Below are 22,814 nucleotides of genomic sequence, written 5' to 3' on the forward strand. Positions count from 1 at the left end.
GTGACAGCAGGACAGGAACCTCAGCTTCCTTATGGCCATCAACGACCCAAATCCTCCAGATTCCAAGAGGCCATTAGGAGACATGGGGAAGCAGGGGAAAGAGGATGGAGACTGTAAGTGCCCCAGGCCAGTGACAACCCCACAGACTCACAGACTGCGGGAGTCCACGCCCAAAGCCTGGGCAGCACTCACCTACAAATGGCCCCAGCATTCACCCTGCCCCAGAAAAGGCCCAGAGACACCATACAGACAACCACACTGAGCCTGTGGTCTGTGCCCCTTTCAATCCAGGCCCTCAGCTCCTCCCAGCAAATGCCCTGTCCAGATCTCCTGCCACCTCCCTCTACCCTACCACCTCCCAATACGTCTGGCTGGCTGTCACAGGGCCACCAGGCTCAGCCTGGCATCTGGGAAAGGCCTGTCCCCTTCTTCCCAATATTCCCCCTAGGCCGCAGATGGCCAGCAGCTCACCTGAGCTCTGGTGAGTAGGGGTGGGGCAGTAGGGACAGGAGCTGCCATACCAAGCAAGGGAGGCAGGGGGTGGCATACCCCTGATACTGATCCACCCCCCACACCCCTGTCTATGAGGGTCTAACAGGGGTTGTCAGCTGACCATGGCCCAAACCTAGAAAGGCCTGCATGTCTCTCTCCGCTCCCCTCAACAGACTCAGAGTGCCACAGGGAAACGAAAAGCCAGAACTACAAGATTCCTTTCCCCTCTGGGCAACAGGTTTAGGGTCCTTCCCCTGTCCTATCTTTTGCCCCTTTGCTACTGTGCTTGTCCTCTAAACCTGTCCAAGCAGCCATGGAGTGGGAAGGGCAGGCTTGTTGAGAGAAACAGTGGCTCTCACCACACTGGCCAGGGCTGCCACAGATGCTGCCCATGAGGGCTGGCCCCAGGCCCTTGGGAAGGTGGGACACACGCTTCTGTGACCTGTGCCTGGAGCCCCTCCCTGGACCCTGCTATACAATTCTGCAGCCTCCCCTGGCTCAGAATTAGGGGGAAGCAAATGGTGGGCATCAGGGGCTCTGCCCAGGGCCTGAACTGGGGGACTCAGTATATTCAAAACAGAACAGCTGCCACCAACACTTCCCACAGTGCCATACCTCAAGACCAAGAGACATCAGAGAGGGCCAGAGCTCCCAGGGTCTCCAAGGACAGAGATGGGTTACAGATTTCATGGGAGCTGCCCACAGCCTCTTGCCAGGGGAACCAACTGGGGGGGTGAATGGACGGGGGAAGGAGTGGTGGCCTCAGTTATTTGACTCCCGTCTCCCAGAGGGAAGTGATCACAGAGACAGCTGGAGAGAAGTCCTCTAGCTCCAGAGAGGAGAAGGGAAGTCTGAGGGTGAGGTCTCCAATCCTCATCTCTCTACCAAGGCTTCCTTACCTTGAGGCCAGAGGGCAAGAGGTGGAGGTCAGGAAGCAAAGAATTCATACAAATGGCCTTTCCTGCTTCCCTCCAGCTCAGGGGGTGGGCATGCCAACTCATGCAGCAAGGCCTAGGGCTGAGAAGTCGGACCCCTAAATCCACAGGACTCTCAGAGCACTGTGTCCTCATAACTCACCTCTGTCTGTGAGCACAGAACGAACCTTGGCTTAGGGAGACACTCCCACTAAACCATGCAAAGCCAGAGCCCCAGCAGCCTGCCCAAGGTCCATATCTGCTCCTTCCTCCCTGCCCCAGGGTCCAGGCAGCACACACCCCAGCATCCTCCCCAAGAAGCAAAGTTGGTCTTTCCAACGACGTACCTGGGTTTCTGAGTTGGGTCCTTGGCTTCTCTCAAGCCAAACCAGCTACTCTTGGCCTTTTCCTCCCCACTGGACGAGTGATGTGGGGAGGCCCCCAGGGAGCTTCGGCGCCCCAACTCGCTCCGACTTAGGCCTTGGTGGTGGTGGTGGAAGAGGCCCATCCGGGGCTTGCGTTCCTCCTTCCGGGCTCCCTCCTTCTCTGCCACAGCCTCAGAGGAGGCCACTATGGGTGTGGCAACCTGGACTGGCTTGCCCTCTGGTAGCCGGGCCCCCTCCTCCTCTCCAGGGTGGCTGGCCCCAGGGGCCAGGACTTTAGCCTGAGCACTCGGCTCCTCCTGTCCAAGCACTGCCTCTGAGCTGCTGTGGCTACGACTGCCTCTGGGCCAGGTGTCATCTGTGGAACGAGGCCCCTCCTCGGAGAACCGGGAAGAGACAGCTTGCAAGGAGCCAGAGGATGGAAGCGAGCCTGAGATGGAGCTGCGGTGCCGCAAAGGGCCCTGGGGCTCCTCATTGTAAATGTGGCTCCCATTGACACAGAGCGAAGAACGGGAAGCAGCATCCAGGTGGCCCTGAAGGTCCAGAAGGGCCCGAGGAGGAGCCACTCGCATCTGGTTGGCCTCATCGCTGTGGGTCCTCTTATGGGTGAACAGCTTGGGGGACTGTGCAGAGTCCCTGCCTGCAGGGGAAACACATGGAGTTAGCTCGCAGGAAGAGAGGCCCCATTTCCTGGCCCCAGGCCTTCACCACCACCCAAGGGGAGAGCCAGTGCCCCCCTCCCCAGGGCAGCAGCCCTGTGCTTGCTCACCCCCTTCAGTGGACAGCCAGCTGCTGCGGCTTGGTGAGCGGGTGAGGAGCTCGGCGCCAGGTCCCTGGTAGGCCAAGCTCCCACTGGCTGAGGACAGGGTGCTGTCCGAGCCCAGTGAGGTGTTGGACTGCGTCAGGGATGACTTGCGCAGCTTGTTGCGGAGGAAGAAGCCTTTGGCTTTGCCCATCTTGCCCAGGCTGCCCAGGTCAGGATCCTCTATAGCGCTGCTTGGGAGGATGGCAGAGGCAGATTCCAGATCATACTTCTTCTTGCCCTTCATCTTGTCCTTGATCTTGCTGAAGGGGGACCTTGGCTTGTCCTTCATGGACAGGTCAAACATACTGGCGCTCAGGTTGTTGCGCGTGAACTGGATGGTGACTTCAATCTCGCCGCGTTCCTTCTCCTTCTTGCCTGGCTTGGAGTGCAGCTTGTACCACCTGTGAGAGGAGGGAAGCAGGCAAACTCAGTCACGGGCCCAGGGAGCCTGGCTCCCGCCCAGTACCAGGCACTGCCCGGACCCCTCCTTGCTCTGAGAGCCACTGATAGCCTCTCTCCAAAGGCTCCTGCTCTGACCCATCGGCCTGGGCTTCCAGGCTTCAGATGCAGCTGAGAAACTATCCAAAACATTTCCATGATGGAGAAAACCACATCCTGAGTGGGGAAGCTCCTTGGGTGCCACCAGGTAGGGCGGCAGTTACCACGCCATGCCCCCTCCCACCCCAGGACCTTCTCCTGGTGCTCAGAGACCTCTCCTCTGCCCCATCTCCCCTCCATCTGAAACTCTGAGGCCCAGAGGGGTGAAGCTGGGCCTGGGAGGGCCCTCCCATCTCCAGGCCCCAGCACAGGCAGACCTACCCACATTTCTCCCTGTTGACATCATCTCCTCTGGCCAGTCCCAGCAAAAGCTCTACTCCCAGCCACCCGTGAGCCCAGGAAAGAACAGCTCACCCAGAGGCCCAGGGCGAGGAACACAGGAATGCTAGTGCGCACACTCACGTACGTACACACACACACACACACACAACCTCACTCACACACTGACTCACCCCAAGCCCTGTCAGGAATACCTCTACAAGATGGAGGAACAGACAAGAATGGCAGAAAGAGACCCAGGAAAGACAAAGAGCGCTCACATCTGTTGAGCATCCATGGTACGTTACAACCAGCATGAGGGTTCTTACCTCACTCCCGCACACACCTCCCAAAAAGCATATGAGGTAAGAGGCACTACCCCATTGTACAGATCAGGAGGGTGAGGCTCAGCGGTAAAGGAACCCAACCGTGGAGACTCAGAGCCAGGCATCCAGCCCTCCAAAGCTAAAGTTCTTCCCGGTGCACACCCACTATGCCCAGAAAGACACAGACAGCCCCCAACACACATGGCCACCGCACAGGGTGGCTGGGGCCCGCCCTACTGGGGAGAGATGTTCTTATGCAGGGGTTGGCAGTTTCTTAGAGAACTAACCAAACTCTGACCATACAAGGAGCAATCACACTTCTTGGTACTTAGCCTACTGAGGTAAAAACTTATGTCCACAGAAACACCCTGCACACAAATGTTTATAGCAGCTCTGTTCATGAGTGCCAAAACTTGGAAGCTGCCAAGGTGTCCTCCAGTAGGTGAACAGATAAGCAAACTGTGGTACACCCAGACAATGGAATACTACTTAATGATAAAAAGAAATAGGCTATCAAGCCATGAACAGACATGGATGGATCTTACATTCGTAAGTGAAAGAAGACAATCTGAAAAGGCTTCATGCTTGCATGACAAAACTATTTGACATTCTGCAAAAGGCAAAACTATGGAGACAGTGAAAAGGTCAGTGGTTGCTGGGGGATTGAAGGGAGGACAGAGGGATGACTAGGCAGAGCACAGGGACTTTTCAGGAGAGAAAAACTATCCTGCTTGCTACCGTAATGGTGGACATGCGTTGTTATACACCCACAGAATGTACAAAACAACAAGTGAACCCTAACATAATGTATAGACTCTAGTTAACAATGATGTATTGATATTGGCTCTCAAATACAACAAACATGCCACACTAATGCAAGATGTTAACGGAGGAAACGGCGGTGGGGGGTGGGTGGAGTAGATGAGAACTCTCTATACTTTCCACTCGTTTTTCTGTAAACTTAAAACTGCTCTGAAAAATAGACTTTATTAACTAAAAAAAAGAGAGCAGAGAACATAAAAAGGAAGAAACTATGAAAGAAATCATACAAGAATGTTTTCCTGAACTGAAGAACATGAATGCTAGAAGAGTCCTACAAGTATGCAGTGCAATGAACTAAGACAGACACATGCCAACAGATACGACTATGAGGCTTAGAACACCAGGCATGAAAGGATTCGAACAGCACTGGAGTCTTCCTTAGCAACACTGGACATCACATGAAGGAATGCCTTCACATTTCTGAGGGAAAAGCCTTCCACTAGCCTGGAATTCCAGACCCGGCCAATCGAGCATGAAGGTGGAATAAAGCCTGGTGGTAGTGGTCAGGCTGGTCACTAAAGGGCTCAAAGTCCCTTGGTGATTGCACAGCGCGTGCGCACGCGTGCGCGCACACACACACACACACACACACACCCCAAAGGCGCAGTGATGCAGGGGCCACCTCCCACCTGAGCTCTGCCCACGACAGTGCCAGCTCCCTGAGCTTCTGGTGGACACAGAGTGGGGCGTGGGGGGCCTTTGTATGAAAAGTCCCTATACATCCAAAGATCCAGAATTAAGTCACAGCAGAAGCTTGGTGGTAGTGGTGGTAGTATTTTGATTATTTTTTAATGTTGAAGTTTTTTTTAAAAGGCTTCCTAGGGCACCTCTGACTCTTCTACATCCCTGTAGAAGAGCCCGTCATGACGAAATCCTGGTGGGCTATGGCCCGTCCCCTCCGTGGAGACCCATTCCGCGGCCTGAGCGGCCTGAGCCTAGACTTTGGTTTTCCCTCCCAAACCTGAGAGACAATCCCCTGAGAAGGCCGGGTAGGAACAGATGGTGCCACGGGCAGGGCGGGCAGAGAAAATGCCAGAGAGGGTGCCTCTCTCATAAGGCATGGGCAGGGAGTGAGGGGAGGAGAGGCTAAGTGAGACAGATAGACTGGAGGATGTGTGTGAGGGTGTCTGTGGGGCAGGAGAGGAAGTTTGACAGAAAGACCAGCCAGCAGCATCAACAGCCTCACACCTCTACGTTCTCAGCCCAGTGACCACCCTGGGCCTGACCCTTTACCTATTTAGAGGCCAAGCCCTAGTCACTTTCCCTAAATCTGGGCTAGGCCCTATCTAGCACAGGAAAGTCCTGGGAGGTAGGGCAAAAGAGAAGGGTATGGACTCCAGCCCCAAACCGCCCAAGCCCTGAGTAACTAGGATCAGCAAGCACAGCCAGCCTTTGCTGGGGCAGACAGGTCAGGGGCCCTCAGCCCCAGCTAGTCACACTGCACACACCACAGCGGTAATGCAATTACCTGGGGGGGCCCGGGCCCTGTGGTGAGACTGCAGGGAACTAGCACTTCCTACATTGTCTATTTTTGTCCTATTTGAATGTTTTATAAGGAGCATATATTACCGTGGTAATAGGGAAAAGAGACAAGGGAAAGCTCTTACTCCTATCTCATCTCAACTTCCTGAGCCACAAAATGGGCCACGCTCATCTGCCTCCCAGCCCTCAGAGGAAGGCGGGAGGCCGAGTTTCAGGTCCTCTGCCACAAAGACCTTTTGGGCCTCTCTCCCCTATAAGGTCACTTCCCCTTCTCCTGTTCTGCCCACCCTTCCCCCACAGGGAATTTGGGTTTCTCCCTGGACTTGTTTTTCAAGGAAGCATGGAAGGAAAAAGAAAACGCTTCCCTGAATATTTTTTAGGCTCTCCCATCCAGAGCACAGTGAAATGAAGAATGGCTAGGACCTACCTCTGGACCCCAGCTGCCATCACCCGTCCACCTCCCTTCCAGCCCCACCTCCCTCTGCAACCCAGTCAAGGACAGGACTAAATGGGATACTGCCTGGCACCTTGGGCACCCTGGGCACCCCAGGGACTCAACCAGAGCAGACCTTCTCCCAGAAGTGTGGCCTACATGAGCTGAGATGGCCACATCCTCCCCCTCCCTAGAGGTGCTGCTTCCCTGTGCCTGGACCAGACAGCCCCACAGACCTGCCAGGCACCATGGAGGTCCACTGGAGAACAGAAAACTATGAACACTGTCAAGGGGAGCTGAGGAACCCGCGATGAAAACAAATGGAGGCTTTCTTTTCACAGAGCCCCATACGCAGCAGAGCAAATGGGCTCTGAGCACCTCAACCCTAGAGACTGAAGCCCCCACGGGGAATGTGACAGCAGGGTCCTATGACCTAGTCCAAGTCCCACCTCCTCTGGGAAGCTCCCTCAGCTGCCACCATCCTGCTGGCCTGGCCCAGTCCCTCCTCTTTCTGACCAGGCATACACACTCTGAACCAAACTCACTCTACAGCCAGATCTGGCAGCACGGAGCCCCAGGACCCCCTGGTGTTGTCATGTCCTGGGCACACAAGATCTCCCTCGCTGGACTGTGTTTCTTGTGGATATTGACTGAGTATCCCCTGGGGCACACAGCTCCAAAGTAAATAAATCATGCATGCACAGTCTGGAGCTGTTACAATCCTGCAGGGCCCTCTCTCAGCTCTCATCTGGATGCGCCTGACAGCAGGGCATGGTGGTGAGTGCTGGGTCCCCCACTGACCAGGTCACCTCCCTCAGCCTCTGCTTCCTTGGCCCTCAGGTGGGGACAATCATCCTCTTGGCTGTTGGGAGGCTAGGGCACGCCAAGTCTGGTTGGCAAAACCCGCTTATCCTCTCCTTCTCTCCCACGACCGTGAGCTCTTAGGACTCCTGCTCTTGAATCCCTGACGCCGATCGCTCTGCCTAGCCTTCAAGGGAATGTGCCAGATCCTTTAATAAAAATTCAACCTCGGAGGCGCATGGTGGCTCATGCCTGCAATCCCAGCACTTTGGGAGGCCAAGGCGGGCAGATCACTTGAGGCCAGGAGTTTGAGACCGGCCTGGCCAACATGGCGAAACCCCGTCTCTACTAAAAATACAATAATTAGCTGGGTGTGGTGGCACACGCTTGTAATCCCAGCTGCTCGGGAAGCTGAGGCATGAGAATCACTTGAACCTGGGAAGCGGAGGTTGCAGTGAGCCAAGATTATACCACGGCACTCCAGCCTGGGCAACAGAGTGAGACTTTGTCTCAAAAAAATAAAAATAAAAAATAAAAATTCCAACCTCAACTTCCCAAGGCTGGCTGTGCAAGAGATAGGCCCTGGTCTCCAGTTTTGGAGCTTCTGTTCCTGCTCCTTCCTCCCTACCTGACCAAGGTTTTTTCTCCCTCTCTGTGCCCTTCACCAGGCCTAGCTGACTGGGCCACCGGGCTTAGGAACTCCGAAGCCCAAGCTGAGGCCTGACCTGTCCACTTTCATCCAGGGCAGAGACATGGCCAAAATCAATCAGGGTGTGACCAAGGCCCCAACATTCATCTAGACAATGGCTCACAAGACAGCTCTCATTTTCACAGCTCCACAGCTGTAGCACCCAAACCTGCTATGCATCGGTGCAGGATTTATATATAATATAAATCCACCCAAGATGCCACCCAGACTTACTGAACTAGAAGGTCCTGGCCTGGTTATCTATATTTCTCAGTGGGTTTGGGGGGTGGGGACCCACAGGTGAGTGAATTCACCCAGACCCCATGTGGAAACCACAAGGATGGTCCCTGACGCTTTACATCACTTTAAGGTCAGTGGCCACCCGGGCTCTCCACCTGGGCTTGTCCTTAATGACACTCAATCGGTACCCAGGAGAAACCTGTGTCTTTCCCCTGCCCAGTAAGGCTTGCCTTCCCAAGTCCCGAGGACACGCTGCTTCTGAGAGAACTGACCCTAGAAATACTCATCCCTCCCCCAGGAGGAGGTAAGTTACCAAAGGAACACACTGGGGAGGAGCAGGCAGCATTAAGCACTTTCTAGAAATTAAGAGTGTTAAGATGAATTAGGCCTCCTAGTTCAGAAACCACTGGAGAAACAACACTCTCACCAAAACAGGAGGAAGGACAGTGATTCTGCCCCCATACAATTCCCCTGACACCCACCTGGTGCTTTAAGTCCGGGCTGCCTGCAGCACATATATCACCGACCGGCACATCCTTCACTGCAGGAACTAAGCTGCTCCACCTGCAAAGCACCCACCTTGACTCCATCTCTCTGTCAGGGGCACCATCTGGGGCACTTGAACTCTCCAAGGCCCAGGCGGCACATGCTCAGGACACAAGGGTTTTGATGAAGATGATGATTATCTGGGACTTGTCCCAGGTGCCTCTGCAGCCAGGACATGATGGGCACAGTAAGGAAAGGCACAGTAAGAGAAAATTCCGTCCACCTGAAGAGGCACACGCAGCTACTGATGCTGCTCTTCAGAAGACACACATCAGTGCTTCTCCAACTGCAAAGTGCAAAAAAATCACTGGATCTTGTTAAAATGTGTATTCAGATACCCAAAGTGTAGGTGGACCTGAGAGAGCTCCCAGCTACCCATGCTGCTACTGGCCCAGAGGCCACACCTGAGCAGAGGGCTGCACACGAGGGGCCTAGAGAATGGCCAGAGCTGACCCTGCTGAGGGCTCACTGTGTGCCTGGCTCTGCAGCTCTTTTACTATCCATGCAACCAGCCCAGGAGAGGGGAGGCCCATTTTACAGATGAGGAAACTAAGTTGTGGAGATGGTTTGTAAGTTGCCCAGGGCCACACAGCTAGTAAGTAATGGAGCTGGAACTTGAACATGAAAATGTCAGCCTCCAAGCCCATGTCCTTAACCTTTAAGGTTTAGCAACTTTCAGAAAAGCAGAACGCATATACTCCTGCCCTGGGTACCCTGAGAAGACAGAGGCTGGAAAAGGCCTGGCTACACATCACAGACCCTGAAGACCAAACCCCCTTTCAAAAGGTTGGCACAATCCCAGAGCACAGAGCCCTGAGATGCCACTGAGGGGACCTCAGGGTTTTGTCCTGTCCTCAGCCCCTCAAAACCTTGTCTGAGAACAGCCCAGCCTCCCCCAACAGCCATCAGGGTCCAGAATTCCTGAGAGACTGGGACCACAAGGAAGCTCTTACAGGGCCCCCTGCTAAGCTAGAACACCTCTCCCAAGCTCTCTCTGCCTGACAAAGTTCACCAGGCCCCGTGTGGACTTGGGACTTGGCCCTCAGCCTCCCCCTACCCACCACCGAAGCAGAGGACAAAGTGGATGGAAGGGGTGGAGAGGAGCAAGTCTGCTCACCTGTCACCAAGATTACCGCCCTAGTTACTCCTGCTGGTGGGGTCCCCAGGCCCTCATAACCAGCTCTCCACCTAGTTCTCAGAAAATGCAGCTGGGCTAACCAATGCCATCCAGCATAACTGGGGAGGTCCTGCACTCAGGGGAGAGCCGACCTGGGGCAGCTGTCACACATACCCATGCAAGTGCCAGGGAACTCCAGTCAGAGACAGACAGGGGCATGGGGGCTATGGGTAGCTGCAGCAGCAGGCCTGGACACATCTAACTCACTCCCAATTCTTATCAGTCTAAAATTCAGACCCAAATAACAATGCCCCTTTCTGAGCCCCCACCCATCATTTATTCCAGACTCCAAACAACCTAGAAACCAGATTTGTCTCTTTTTTTCCCTCACTCCCTACATCTAAACTTCGAACTCTGTGAACTCTACCTGCAATTATCTCCAGAACTCACTCTCTCACCACTGTCACCCCATAGTCCCATCCACCACCACCTCCCTGATGGACATTAGAACTCCCTGCTTACCTGACGTCCACATTCCATCCAGCAAAGACGTGAAGTGGGAGCTCAGCACGCCCCGCTCTCCCTCGCTCAGCACCTTTTGGGGCTTGGCTCCTCTGCATCTCTCATTCCACTCGGGCCACATTGATTCTCCCAGTGTCCCTGAACCCATCAGGTGTGTTCCCACCTCAAGGCCACTGTACGTGCTGCTCCCTCTGCCTGAGACGAAGGCCAGACCTTCCGGCCACGGTTCACTCACTCACTCGAGTTAGGGTTCTGTTCATCCGAGCCTCCTCAGTCTTCCCCGAGTACCCCAACTGCAACCACCCCTCACCCTCTTTATGTTTTTATTTTATTTTATTTTGAGATGGGGTTTCGCTCTTGTTGCCCAGGCTGGAGTGCAATGGCTCGATCTCAGTTCACTGCAACCTCCACCTCCCAGGTCCAAGTGATTCTCCTGCCTCAGCCTCCCGAGTAGCTGGGATTACAGGCATGTGCCACCCCGCCCGGCTAATTTTGTATTTTTAGTACAGACGGGGTTTTTCCATGTTGGTCATGCTGGTCTCGAATTCCCGACCTCAGGTGATCCACCAGCCTCGGCCTCCCAAAGTGCTGAGATTACAGGCGTGAGCCACCACGCCCGGCCCCCCTCACCCTCTTTCATCATCATACTGATCACAGGCTGGCACTGGTGTGTGCACACACATGTGTCCCCATGTGCACATCAACGTGACAAAATGCTGCACATGTTCAAGGCTTGTTAGCATCTGTCTTCCCTTGCTCAACAGTCAAGTGCATTATTCTGTTCATCTCTGTACCCCCAATACTTAACAGTGGACACTCAAATATTTGCTCAATGAGCCAACAAATTATTCTGTGACTAACGTGGGCCCCCTTCACAACTGCTCTATGGTTTTCTATTGCTACAAACCCATGGGTCTTACTTGTGAGAGCTGGAGCTCCCAAAGAGCAAAGAGGGTCCCCACCCCACCTGCCAAACAGGAGCCTTTGGAGGGCAGGAGCCAGAGATGACAGGCTTAAAGGGAGGTTTCCAAAATGAGACCTTCTTTAATTGTGAGACACTTCCTCAGCCCCTAACTGAACTAAGAATCTCACTAACTTCCCTGGGAGAGAAGATGCCCAACCAGATGTGGGAAGCGTCCAGCTTTGTGAACAGAGGAGTCACTGTTAACCCAACTCCAGCCCATCTCTTGGCCCTCAAAGGCCACTAATCTTATCCCCATTACCAACTACAATCACTCAGTTAGCACCTACTGTGTGCTGGCACAATACTAAGCACCGAACACATGGAAGTACATCTTACTCAATCCTCTTAACAACCCTGTGAGGTTGATATGGGAGGCAGACTCTGGGAGTGGCTAAGAGCATGGACTTCAGTGCCAGACTGCCTGGTTAAGCCCCAGCCCCACCACATGCTGGCTGTGTGACCTCATATCTATGCCTCTGTTTCCTCACCTATCTATAAAATGGTGGTAGCACCCTACCCTCTCCTCACAAGACAACAGGCTGAGTAACCCAACCCAAAAATCTGAAATCTGAAATGCTCCAAAACTTTCTGAGCACCAATATGATGCTCAAAAGAAATGGGCACTGGAGCATTTTGAATTTTTATATCAGGGATGCTCAACTGGCCAGATAATACAAATATTCCAAAATCCAAACTCCAAAACACTTCCGTCCCAAGCATTTGGAATAAGGGATCTTCAACTTGCATGAGGATTCAATGGCCTATGCATGGAGCGCTCAGAACAGGGCCCGGCACACGGGAAATGCACACGAGCATCGGCTCTCACATTCAGCAGGTGTGAGCACTGAGGTAAGGAGACGTGCACTGGGTCCAGTCACACAGTAAGCAGGAGAGCCAGAACTGGAACTCAGGCTCCCTGCCTCCAGAGCCCCCGACCTTGACCACTATACTATGCTGCCTCCCTCTGCAAGTACAACACACACTCACCCCTGCATCTAGGAACCCCCATGTCTCTGCCCAACCAAGGAATCCAAAGCAAAGTCACCCCCCTATTTCTCTAGAGCAGGGGGTATGTGTTAGATGGGAGGAAAAATCACATCTTTATTTCCCCTAATTTCTAGCAAAATTTAGCATGTCTTCCCGCTATGAATTTTTGCAACAGTAGTATAGAAGCAGTACCTATACGCTTGTCACCAAGAGAAATCGGATTATTTTCCTATCACATTTTAGCTGTTACGGATGTCAAAAATATTTATACTCATCACTACTTTGAATTGTAAAGTCGTTAGACCTCCTGTTGATCTCATTATTTAATACAGTAATAAAGCACTTATGTTTCTTTAGTAAATGTTTTTTTTTTCTTTTTTCTTTTTTTTTTTTGAGACAAGAGTTTTGCTCTTGTTGTCCAGGCTGGAGTGCAATGGCACAGTCTCGGCTCACTGAAATCTCTGCCTCCTGAGTTCAAGCGATTCTCCTGTCTCAGCGTCCCAAGTAGCTGGGCTTATAGGCCCCCACCGCCATGCCCAGCAATTTTTTGTATTTTTAGTAGAGACGTGGTTTCACCACATTGGCCAGGCTGGTCTCTAACTCCTGACCTCAGGTGATCTGCCCACCTCGGCCTCCCAAAGTGCTGGCTTTTATATTGAGAACTATACTTCAACACCATTGGTGTACTTTGCAATGCTGTATATTTAAAGACCTTATTCTGAGGAGTCCATGGCACCAAAATGGCTAAGAAAACCTGCTTTAGAGTGGGGAGGGAGCAAACTCAGCAGAAGGCCAGGTCCTCCCCTCCCTGCCCACTGCATGGCACCCAGGCTGAGAGCTCCAAGCAGAGGATGGGTGCTGCTCTCATTTCCCACCCAGCTAAGGGAACAAGGGGCCTGGTGAAAGGCAAGAAGCTGGCCGAAGGCCCTCAGATTCCCCAGCATCACGCCACAGTGCTCAGGCTGACCCTCAAACCCTTGCATGCTGATGAAGGTGACTCCAGAGAAACAAAAACAGCCACATGCACCTGCTAGCTGGGAGCAGGCTACTCTGGAACTTGTTTTGATCATGCCCCCAACATCACAGTCCCCAATTTCCCTGGGCTGGTCCCCACCTGAGCCTCACCTGCTATGGTTGCAACCCACTAGGTCTGTAGCTTCCTCCTTCTGGCTGCAGTCACTGCCCCAACCTCTTCCAAAGACAGGCCTTACCTCAGCTGGCGAACAGTTACTACCACCCTGGGGACAAGGAGCCTGCAAAGCTGGCTGTTGTAGGAATCAAGCCCCATCCCCAAGGCAAATGAAGTCAAGATTAACTTAATCAAGACAATTGAGCTGCCCCAAAATACTGGGTGGGAGAGTCTTCAAAAAGGGAAAGTAGGGCACCAATGTGAAGAGGAAGAAATACTGATCCAGGCCTCCTTTCCCAGCCTCACTCCCCTCACCTAGCTTCCCTTAGAGCTAGTACAAATGGGACACTCTGGGGCTCCAGAGGAACCCTCTAGACAGGCATGCTACTCAAAAAGCAGGTGATAGGGAGGAAAACAAAACACTGACCATAATACTCCCTGCCCCCGATTTCTACCGGGGGACAGTGATATGCCATTTCGAGTGACACTGTATAGATGAAATCATGTGCCCACAAAAGGCCTGCAGCCTTCAACAATGACTGGTATCATGGACAGCACCACGGGCAGGGCATATATTTAATGTGAAAGTCATCACCAAACGGAAAAATGACGGGTTTTTTTGGTTGTGTGTGGGTTTTTTTGTTTTTTTTTTTTTGTTTTTTGAGACGGAGTCTCGCTCTGTCATCTAGTCTGGAGTGCAGTGGTACAATCTCAGCTCACTGCAACCTCCGCCTTCCAGGTTGAAGCAATTCTTATGCCTCAGCCTCCCGAGTAGCTGGGATTAAAGGCATGTGCTACCACACCCAGCCAATTTTTCTATTTCCAGTAGAGATGGGGTTTCACCATGTTGGCCAGGCTGTTCTTGAACTCCTGACCTCAAGTGATCCGTCTGCCTCGGCTTCCCAAAGTTCTGGGATTACAGGCCTCAGCCACCGTGCCTGGTCCCAGACTGAAAAATAATGGCCAAGAATTGTCACTCCTGCCATTCCCAACAGGTTTTTTTGGTTGTGGTTTGTTTGTTTGTTTGTTCGTTTGTTTGTTTTGAGACGGAGTCTCGTTCTGGTGCCCAGGCTGGAGTGCAGTGGCACAATCTCAGCTCACTGCAACCTATGCCAGCCTGCCATTCCTACACCAGTGACCAAACAGTGAGAGAGAAAGCTCATCCTTATGCTGGGCTTCCTGATGGTATAGAAGAAATTCAGACCTGGAGAGATAATCATCAATGGATACTAAAACCTCTGGGAGAAAGGTTGGTGGTGGGGTGGGGGAGATTTGGAATGGCTGGGGGGCTAACCACCTATGAGGGCTTCGCTGAGGGTGGGCTGCAGGCAGGTGGGCCTCCCCAAGTGAGGCAAGACTTGGCCAGCCCCTGGGAAGGACTCTTGCCAGGGAACCTAGTGTCCAGGGGTGGAGAATCAGGGTGCAGGCCATCACGAGGAACCAACTGGCCAGGGCTACAATGTGTGACAGTCTTGAGGACAAATGGCTTGGTTCCTCACCAGGTGATAGCATGAAACGGAGGGGTGGGAACTGTCCAAAGGGGAGACGTGTCATAAGGAGACATAACAGCCAGGTACCTATTTGGATCCTGACTCAACAAACCACCTATGAAGAGGCATTTTAGATATCAGGACAACTTGAATGTGGGCTGGATATTAGGTGATTATTAAGGAATTTTTGATTTTGTGTGAGGATGGCATTAAGGTTATGTTTTTTCTAAAGGCACCCAAATCTGTTGGAGTGGGCTGGAGAGGCATACTGAAGCATTTAGGGTGTACTGACACTCTCCTGCTTCCACCTGGGACTGATGGTGGATTTGACATTAGACTCCTGCGGAGGTCAGAGCATGTCTCGGGCCAGGACACAGGCTTCCTCTCCTTGTCCTAAGACTGAGCCCCACCCCTGCTCTCCTCCCTCAGCCCCTGTGCTTATCAACACCCCTGTGAACAACTGTGAACTCATCAGCCCACCCGCTCACCACCGCACAGGGGCTGACAGCCCCGCATGGGATCCTGACAACCAGCCTGACACACACCACCCCTTAAAGGCACAGGGCATGAGTCAGTGAGATGCCACCCAACCAGAGGAGGCCTCAGCCAGGCCTCTGCTCCACTGTTCCCCAAGTATTTGCCAGGAACAAGAATGGATGTGTCTTTGAAGAGCTTATGCCTTGGTGGAGAAGATAGCCACATAGCTAATGGAAGATGGTGACTGACACCACAAAAATGCACAAATGAAGCACACAGGAAGGCTCAAGGGGAGCGGTTTCATTTCCGAATGAGGGTGTGGGACGTGGCATTTATACTGGGCCCTGAACAATGAGTGGAAAAGAGGCGAGGAGCAGGTAGGGAGGCATTCCAGGTGCGAGGGACAGAACATGCAGACTGCAGAAGTGCAGGCAGGAGAAGGAGACTGCCCCTAACGTCACACTAAGGAGCCATAATTGTATTCTAGGCCCTGAAATGCACGACAGGGTACAACACAAGGACAGGACTGATACTATGCTGCAGGAAGAGGGAGGGACAGCAGAGAGGTAAGGCAGGGGACCAGCAAGGGGCAGTCACAGCCCAGGGTAGTTCCCATGGCCAGGCTGACCTGAGCAACTCCTAATGCCTTAGCAGTTATTTCTCACCATTAATTAATAAACTGGCACTCTGGTTTATAAAAAGGCAGCAGCAGCTAAGGTAACAGTCGAAAGCAGAGGCTAAAAAAATTTTTTTTAAGCCTGAACTAGGACAGGAACAATGGGGAAGGTAGGAGAGCCAGGGGGGCCCCTTGGAGCACCCCTTTTTTGCCCCCTGCAGCAGCACTATGGCAGAGCCACTCCACTCTGATCTCTCACTACTGTTGACAGCAGGGACAGTTATTTACCTCTTATCCCTCACCACCTGAGAAGGGGCCCAAGATGCAGAACATCTTCTAACACCTGCCGGGTAAATGACATGGAATTGGCAGGGCTCGGCTTTTGTCTCAGAAACAAGTTGGAAAAACAATGATTTTAAGAGCATTGTGTGAGAACCCCAGTGGACTGGAAGATGGGAGACCTAGGTTCTAGTCCTGGCTCTGCCTTACTAAGTGCCTTGAAGCAGCCATTTCACCTCTGTAAAATGAGGGTGATAAAATCATGCAGTTAAAGACAAGGTAAAGTGAAACTAGAACTACTATATTCAGAGTTTGGTGAGACAGTTGGAAAACCCTTTTCCCTACAGCCTCCTCCACCCTGATGCCTCCTCTCCTCTCCAAGTGCCCACCCCAGCAGCCTGCCTCACACACTGGCACACAGGAGCTGTGTGGGCCTCAAGCCAACCCCTGCTGTCTCCCCGCATCCACCGCCTACCCCACCTTTTGATTTGGTATCTACAGTAAAACTGCAAGCCAGACATAATTGCAGGACAGGATACAGCCTCTTATCAGGCCAGAAGATGATTCTTATCACCTCCTCTGGCACCATGCCTGGCACCAGCAACCTTTGGAGGGAGCCAAGGTCCTCATTCATGAGTTCCCCCTGCCTCTGTGGGGACAGCTGACTCAGCCCTCCTCAGACCCCAGCCAGGTCCAGCCTCCCTCCCTCCTGGGCACAAGCACTTCTAATCCTCATCCTAGTGCTGTAGGCTCCAAAGGTCTGTCACTGTCAGCTCACCCAACACAAGGAAAAGCTGCAAAAATGGCTGGAGACAAGTCAAACCACAGAGAGCAACAGAAAAGATGTAGGGTTGATAGCACAGTGTAGGGAGAAAAGCATCAGGCTTAGACATCAGAAATCTGGCTGCCACTGAAGACTCGTGTGACCTCGGACAGGTCATTCCACCTCCTGAGACCCCAGTCTCCATATTCGCAAAAATGGTGGTCCCCCTGTCTGCCCTCAGGGAAGAATGAAATGAGGTGATACTGGGAAGGTACCCTTAAAAGTAGGCCAAACCACACAGAAAGATGTGGGTTTATTGTCTGTCAAAGGCCTTTTACAGGCCATCATTAGCCCCATAGAAGTGAGGTGGCCCAGGACCAAAAAGCAACAACCCTGCCCAGGAGGAAGGAGAGAATCCGCAAGATGACCTTTCTCAGGGGATCTCTGGCAGGTGGAAAAATAAAGAAATTCCACTTAACCCATCCCCCTCCTCAGTGTGCTCCTAACCCCATATTCACCCTGAGCAGGAGACTCAGGTTGAGGAAGACAAAACCAAGTGGCGATGGTCCCCTCTGCCAAGGTCTCAGTTCAGACACCACAACAGGGGGAAACAAACAATAACTTCCCTGCCAGGCTCATGGGAAGTACAGAACTGTGTGGTGAGAACGTTGCATTTGGGAAAAAGGAGGGAGGGAAGAAAATACACAACGCATTTGCCTTTAAATGCAGAAAATACCTTTGGAAGGTTACACAAGAACTGGTAATGTTGGATGTCTCTGAAGAGAGGAGCTAGGTGACTCAAGGTGGGGCAAGAGAAATTTTTTTCATTATGTGCCCTTCTGTACCTTTAGAATTTGGACCAGGTGAACTACTCAAAAGTAAATAGGGGCCAGGTGCGGTGGCTCACACCTGTAATCCCAGCATTTTGGGAGGCTGAGGCGGGCAGATCACTTGAGGTCAGGAGTTTGAGACCAGCCTGGCCAACATGGTCTCTACTAAAAATACAAAAATTAGCTGGGTGTGGTGGCACGCACCTGTAGTCCCAGCTACTCGGTAGGCTGAGGCAAGAGAATCACTTGAACCTGGGAGGCGGAGGCTGCAGTGAGCCAAGATCACACCATTGCACTCCAGCCTGGGCAACACAGCAAGACTCTGTCTAAAAAAAAAAAAAAAAAAAATAACTAAATAGGAAGTAAAGAAAGTCCGGCTGTTTTGCTGAGAGCGGCACACAGGGAACTAAGCTTGGCTCCCCTCACTCCCTCTCCTGGCCCAGTCCCACCACACTCACAGTTTCCCTGCCTCCAACTCACCCTGCCTCTAATCAGGTCTCACCTGTTATTCAAGGCCTCACCTCTCCCAAGAAGCCCACCCTGAACTGGTGAGCTCCCCCTTCTCCTGACCCCCTCATTTTCTCATACTTTTTATATGCTGCTTTGTAGAGGAATTGTCTTTGCTGCATTAGGCTTATCTCAAACATATTTTAGCCCTTCTGGAGAAAGGGCTATCCACTTTATTTCCCTGGTTTCCCCCACAGCACTGACCTAGGCACAGTGGTTACAATGGTTGTCCAGTAATTACTTCCTGGATGTTGTGAAACAGAAGGGAAAAAATAGCAAATGACTGTATTGCTGCAGGAGGAAGAACAGGATGGCTCGGAGTGTTCTGTCACAGTAAAACCAACATGTGACGTCTTGGGAAGGATTACGGAGTCTGGTATGTGCTGATGCCCCCAAGCCCTGCTTGAAAGGAGCAAATCTCCCCAGGGTGGAAAGTGCCCTGGTGGAAAGTGAGGCTGACCTTCTCAGGCCTCACTCCACTCTTTTTATTTTTATTTTTTGAGACGGGATCTTGCTCTGTCACCCAGGCTGAGTGCAGTGGGGCAATCATTGCTAATTGCAGCCTCGAACTCCCAAGCTCAAGCGATCCTCCCACCTCAGCCTCCTGAGTAGCTGGGACTACTGGTGCGCACCATCATGCCCAGCTAATTTTTTGTATTTTTGTAGAAATGGAGTCTTGCTATGTTGCCTAGGTTGCTCTTGAACTCTTGACCTCCAGTGATCCTCCTGACTCGGCCTCGCAAAGTGCTGGGATTACAGGCATGGGCCACCACACCCAGCCCTCACTCTACTCCCAAGAGGTATCTTGGTGGCAGTGACTCCCTCCCAAAGTATGAGACAACACACCCCAGCCTCTGGGACAGACACAAGGCTAGAGCTGCAGACCAAATGTGCTTATCCCAATAAACCAAGGACTCACCCAGGAGAAGCAGGTCATGCTTACAGAGCACCAGATTAACCCCTGAGATCCATGTCAAAGAGAAGAGAGGAAGCCTCGGCAGGCAGCAGCTGAGCACCTGGCCCTGTGCAGAGCAGGGTCATGGGAGACATGGGGGAATACTGAGGTGGGCAGTGTGGTGTGGTGGCCAAGCGCATAGACTCGGAAGCCAGACTGCCTGGGTTCACATCCTGACTTTGTGCCATGTGCTGTGGTCAAGTCCAGTGACTCATGCCTATAATCTCAGCACTTTGGGAAGCTGAGGCAAGAGGATCACTTGAGAGTTCATGGCTGCAGTGAGCTATGATGGCACCACTGCACTCCAGCCTGAGTGATGGAGCCAGACCCTGACCCCACCCCCCCAAAAAAAAGAAAGAAAAAGCAAAGCCATTTTAGCTCTCTGTGCCAAGGTTTCCTCAGCTGTTAAACAGCACCTACACCTCAAAGGCTTGCTGTGGACAAGTGGAAGTCCAGTCCTTAAGACAGTGCCAGCACCTAGATAGGCCTTCATCAGCGATGCACTAGACCAGCGAGGCAATGAAAATAATGCACCAAAATAGGTGCCACATGCTCCAGGTGTGGGGATTCAGAGAACGCTGGGGAGGCAGATGGGTTCCATGATGGCCGACAGGTCTCTGGTGTATGTTCCCTCCTCACAGAGGTGTGCCTTGACCACAGCCGGCGCCAGTGGCTCTGTCTGCTCCGAACATCTCCAGGGCTCCCTATCTAGGCCCCAAAACACAGCACTTTGCTATAAGGCTTCCTCCAAATGTAGCGGGATATCCAGGCTTCCCCTCCTCTGGAATCTCTCTCCCACCAGTGGCCCACTCTTGGCCTTTCAGGCCTCCACAACTGCCTTTGGATTGGACTGCCCTTCCAGGTCAGCAGAGAAGCCCAATGCCCCCATCTCACTAAAACCCGGCAGGCACTTCCACAGAAACTCCGGGGTGCACACAGGGCTCTAAATGCCACCTCTTCTCTACCCCAAATCCTACAGCTCTGTGGGCTGCCCGGGTCTAATGGAAACCACACAGAGCACACCCTCCACTAAGTGCGGGGTAGTGAGAGTGTGCAGCTCTCCCTCTGCAAGCCTCGGTTTCCTTGTCAGAGCTCTCTTCCAGCTCCCATGCTGGAGTCCCATGAGTAAGGGCTGTGCTCCCTTCCCCACTACGAGGTGAACCGAAGGTTAAGGTGACCTGTGATACCCCCTCCCCACCCTGCAGCTTCTCAGAGGTGCTGGCTGCCCCTGGGAACCCCGTTTTGGGAGGCCCCACTTACTGCTCCTGAGAGGCCAGGGCCCAGCTCCACACAGAGGCCTCATGTGGCCAGCCAGGCCCCTCTCCTCTCTGGCCACTATTGTTCCCAAGGTAGAAATAACCTCAGGCCAGCTCATTAAGGGCACAGTGATCAGACTCTTCCCCGAAGGGACTGCCAGGTGCACAGCAGACTCACATGTGGACTTATTTTTATTACTTGGCCGTGGGGAAGAACAAAACTGCTTCACGGCCACACTATTTTGCAAAGGAAAGAAAAAGAGGACTGCTTTCCCTAGAGCAGAGCGACAACAGCTCCTGTTCTTGTGTTCATCATCTGTCCCTGCGCAGGGTGAGAAGGGCAGGAGAACATCTGGACAAGGCCAGGCCAGTGGTTTAGACAACAGCGTCACAGCACTGAGGTGGCAGCAGTGACAAGTGGGGCGGGCAGCTCCCAGCAGAGAAGGACAGCCCTCAAGGTCACCGTGATGTGGCTTTGCTGAGCTGTGCCTTGCAGCCGGCTGCCTACAAGGAGAGGCAGGCGGGGCAGAGATGGGGTTGACCACAGGCCCCTTGAAACTCCCTGGTCCCAGCCAGGGCTCAGGGCCAGGGGCAGATGGGGAGGGCAGGGGAAGCTGCTGGGCCGGAGAGGAGGAGCTGCCCAGCCTGACTGAGGAGTCACACTTCCTACCCTGCCCCACACCCCCAGACGCTGCTGCTCAAGCAACCCCAAATAAAAACCACCCCATAACTAAGGGCAGTAGAGCCTCTGCATACCAATGACTGGCTTCTGAGTGCAGCCACACCCTTCCTCTGCAGCCAGAGCAGACCTCCCCAGCAGCGCCACAGGCCTCCCATGCCAGCTCTGGGGCTGGAGCAGGAGCCAAGGCCAGGGGCTCAAGTGGCCACGGCTGTTTCCCGAGGAGCAGAGTCACACCCAGAAGCCAATAGAGAGAAGGCTGTGGGGTCATACACCATCTGCCCACAACTGTCTGCCCAGGCTGTCTGTGGGCTACAGGATAGATGCAAGCCCTCAAAGACCATCCCAGCCTTAGGCCAACGGGATGCATGTCCCCTCAGGTGCCTCCCAGTGCCCCCAAACCCACCCACCTAAGGAGGTCTCAGAACACCATGACCAGCCAGGCAGAAGGCTCTCATCTCAGACCTACATCCTTCACAGCCTTAGGTCTCCGAGCTCCCTTGCCAAGTGGCACAGTCTAAGCAGCGGCTGAATGGAGCCTCTTGCAGGCCATGATTCATGGTCACAACAGTTTTAGTCTTTGTGATGAAAAAAGATAAACTGATCCCAACCCAAGCTGAACCCACAGCCTTTGCTTTCCCAAGAGGCCAGCTTCTAACCATTGATCCAACAGGCCCAGGATGATGATCCTGTCCGCCACACTCCAGGCCTTACCGCAGGGGCCATTTCACCCTTATCAGGATGAGGGAGAAGGTGGACAGCGGCTCCATATAACACAGTTGTGCTCTCTCCTCCTCCTCTCCTAAAACACACAAAGACCAGCATTCCAGGGGGCAAAGTCCAGGTCTCCCCAACCAAAATGGCCTTGTGGCAGATGCCCTGTCTTCTTACTCCAAAACCTTTGCTGCTGCTTCCTTCCTTCCCTCTTCTGATATATCCAGGTCCACTCCCTGGGGGTGTGATCCACACCAATCGCATAAAGGCCAAAAAGGTCCAAATGACCCATCTGACCCCACAGGTAACAAGGAGAACTAACTAACCACCACATCCCATCCCTGTCTTGGGAATCAGGGAGGCAAACACAGGACACCCACTGGGGAGTGCTAAGAAGGACATTGGGCCGGGCGTGGTGGCTCATGCCTGTAATCCCAGCACTTTGGGAGGCCAAGGCAGGTGGATCACCTGAGGTCGGGAGTTTGAGACCAGCCTGGCCAACATGGCGAAACCCAGTCTCTACTAAAAATACAAAAATTAGCCGGGTGTGGTGGCACATGCCTGTAATCCCAGCTACTCGGGGGACTAAGGCAGGAGAATCGCTTGAACCTGGGAGGGAGAGATTACAAGTGAGTCGAGATTCCGCCACTGCACTCCAACTTGGGCAACAGAGTGAGACACTGTCTCAAAAAAAAAAAAAAAAAAAAAAGGATGTTGAAGGTAAAAACCAGAAAATAAATCGCAGAGAAGCATCCAGGATTTCCAGATCCACAGGAACATG

At 52.9% G+C, this 22,814-nt stretch overlaps 1 protein-coding gene across 3 annotated transcripts in view; it reads right to left on the reverse strand.

The window, feature by feature from the left end:
- Positions 1-22,814, reverse strand: part of RAB11FIP5 (RAB11 family interacting protein 5) — a 39,676-nt gene that overhangs the window by 12,900 nt on the left and 3,962 nt on the right. For all 3 annotated transcript variants that reach the window (XM_030828400.1, XM_030828399.1, XM_012501240.2), the window contains exons 2-3: positions 2,559-2,995; positions 1,754-2,429 (exon numbers count right to left, since the gene is read on the reverse strand). In XM_030828400.1, the coding sequence (XP_030684260.1) occupies positions 1,754-2,429; positions 2,559-2,995 (1,113 nt within the window). The remainder of the gene's footprint in view (positions 1-1,753; positions 2,430-2,558; positions 2,996-22,814) is intronic.

This window comes from Nomascus leucogenys, chromosome 14 (genome assembly GCF_006542625.1).
Source record: "Nomascus leucogenys isolate Asia chromosome 14, Asia_NLE_v1, whole genome shotgun sequence".
Taxonomy (NCBI): Eukaryota; Metazoa; Chordata; class Mammalia; order Primates; family Hylobatidae; genus Nomascus; species Nomascus leucogenys.